General features: G+C 45.7%; 1 protein-coding gene across 1 annotated transcript in view; it reads right to left on the reverse strand.

Annotated features, from left to right (window-relative positions):
- The window catches only part of TRAF5 (TNF receptor-associated factor 5), a 60,539-nt gene that overhangs the window by 21,102 nt on the left and 37,407 nt on the right, over positions 1–2,030 (reverse strand). The window contains exons 4-5 of the mRNA XM_012638330.1: positions 879–1,116; positions 150–227 (exon numbers count right to left, since the gene is read on the reverse strand). Of these exons, the coding sequence (XP_012493784.1) occupies positions 150–227; positions 879–1,116 (316 nt within the window). The remainder of the gene's footprint in view (positions 1–149; positions 228–878; positions 1,117–2,030) is intronic.

Below are 2,030 nucleotides of genomic sequence, written 5' to 3' on the forward strand. Positions count from 1 at the left end.
GGAAGGGAAGACAGAGACACCGTTATCATGGATCTAATTTAAGCCTTGAGCTCTTGCCAGTGGGATTTTATCACGTACAGGCCACGGTGATTACTAAAACCTTATCTGGCATATTAGTAAAATCTACAGAGAGGATTATTTATAGTTACCTCAGTTCTTGGAATAATCTGCAAACACTTGTTGGGACAAGACACTGGGTACTCAGGACACAAGTTCTCCTCGTGATTCTGAAACAGAGAAAGTGCGATAAAACAGAGCCAAGGGTTCTCGTTTGTGGGCTCACAGTGACTACACAGACGTCTCTTTGGGGTGTATGTCATACAGCTTACTCTCTATAGCAAGTTATGGCCTAGTTCTAAAAAGGATTGAAGATGTCTGTTTTCTTGGTATAAACGAATTCAATTAAAAAATTGACTTTTCCAATTATTCCAAAAGAAGGTCAGAGAGCACAGGACCCGGAGAAGGCAGATTGGGGTATTACCGCCATGGCTCCCTCGGCACATGCATGTTTTCATGTCTACGTCCTGTCTGTCCAGGCAGATTACAGAATTTGGAGGGCAGGCTTTATCGTCGCCTCCCTGTGACCCGGCACCTAGCATTGCTCCTTGCATCGTCACACACAGCAGGTGCTCAAATTGTGTTTTTGCCAATGATAAATGGAGTTCTTCCAACAGAAAGGTTTTAAGGTTTTCGCAGAACTTCTCGCAGATAAACTAATTCTTTAGACCTGATTCTATACAAAAATAAACGCAGAAAAGTTCTTCTGGTATCCCACCTGACTCACTGTGACCGCTCAGGCAGAACTGAGCCTCATAAAGACGACTGCTGTGAGTATATGTATGTGTTTTTGGTTTTTTTGTGTTTTTTTTTTTTTTTACCTGTAGATTGATGACTATCACATCCTTTTTACAATAAAGGCATTTTTCCTCTCGGAACTGACAGTATGCACTCAAATGCTCTTTCAGATCTTTCCGCAGGACTGGTTCCCGACAGTTCTCGTTAGAGCACTGCACAGCTTGAAACAAGCACTGCTGAAGATGGTCCTGCAACAGACAAGCGCAGGCTGCTGAGACCCACCGACGAGGGCAGCAGGAGGGAGGGAGAGTGAGCAGGGGGCTGCCAGGCAGAAAGGCTCGCCCTGCGCAGGGTTGGGGAGCAGCGTCTCCGGGGAGGAGAGGGTGTGGGGAGGGCTGCTCGACTGGAGGCCGTGGAGGCCAGCCTTGTCTGGAAGGAATCAGGAGGACGGGGGATGATGGGCAAAGAGAGACGCATGCCACGCTTGTTTTAGATGATCCGGTAACATACTCTTATTCTCAGGTTAACTCCTGAATATTTTCCTTAGTTTGCCAGCCCTTCAAGCACGTTTTTATGTCTTCTATGCACTCTCCATCCCTACTCCCAGCACCAAGAACTGGTCTCCACACAGCAGGTGGTGAAAGACAGGACATAGGGAAAAAGAAGGAAGGAGGGAAGGTCATACCCTAACTCAATGAGGGAAAGGAAAGGATGAAGAGGAAGAGAGGGAAGGGAGAGGAAACTGTTGCCAGAAATGGTAAAGGAAAGGGGACAGAGGAAATACAGGCTCACAGGCCCGAGAGACGCTGGGGATGGTCAGACTCGTAAAATCAGGAAATATTCTTAACCAGAGTATCAGAGAACAATGACATGGTGAGTGATCATTCCAGGGCTCTTCACATTCTAGATTTTTCAAAAGCAGGCATATCTCAATCAAAACCTTTGGATCACTGCAAAATTACAGTGACACTGACAAGTTACTAAAATCTTAGTGACCTTGTGTCACTGCAAGATCCTTTAAAACAGGCTTGGCAAGCTAAGGCTCGCAGGCCAGATCCGGCCTGCTACTTGTTTTTATAAATGAAGTTTTACTGGAGAACAGCCATGCGTACTCCTTCACATCTTGTCCATAGCTGCTTTCCCTCTGAAATGGGAGAGCTGAGTAATGGTGACTGAGACTGTATATAGCCTGCAACACCTAACATGTTTACTATCTTGTGCTTTTATTTTTTTTA

This window comes from Propithecus coquereli, unplaced genomic scaffold (genome assembly GCF_000956105.1).
Source record: "Propithecus coquereli isolate 6110/MARCELLA unplaced genomic scaffold, Pcoq_1.0 Scaffold129, whole genome shotgun sequence".
Lineage (NCBI taxonomy): Eukaryota > Metazoa > Chordata > Mammalia > Primates > Indriidae > Propithecus > Propithecus coquereli.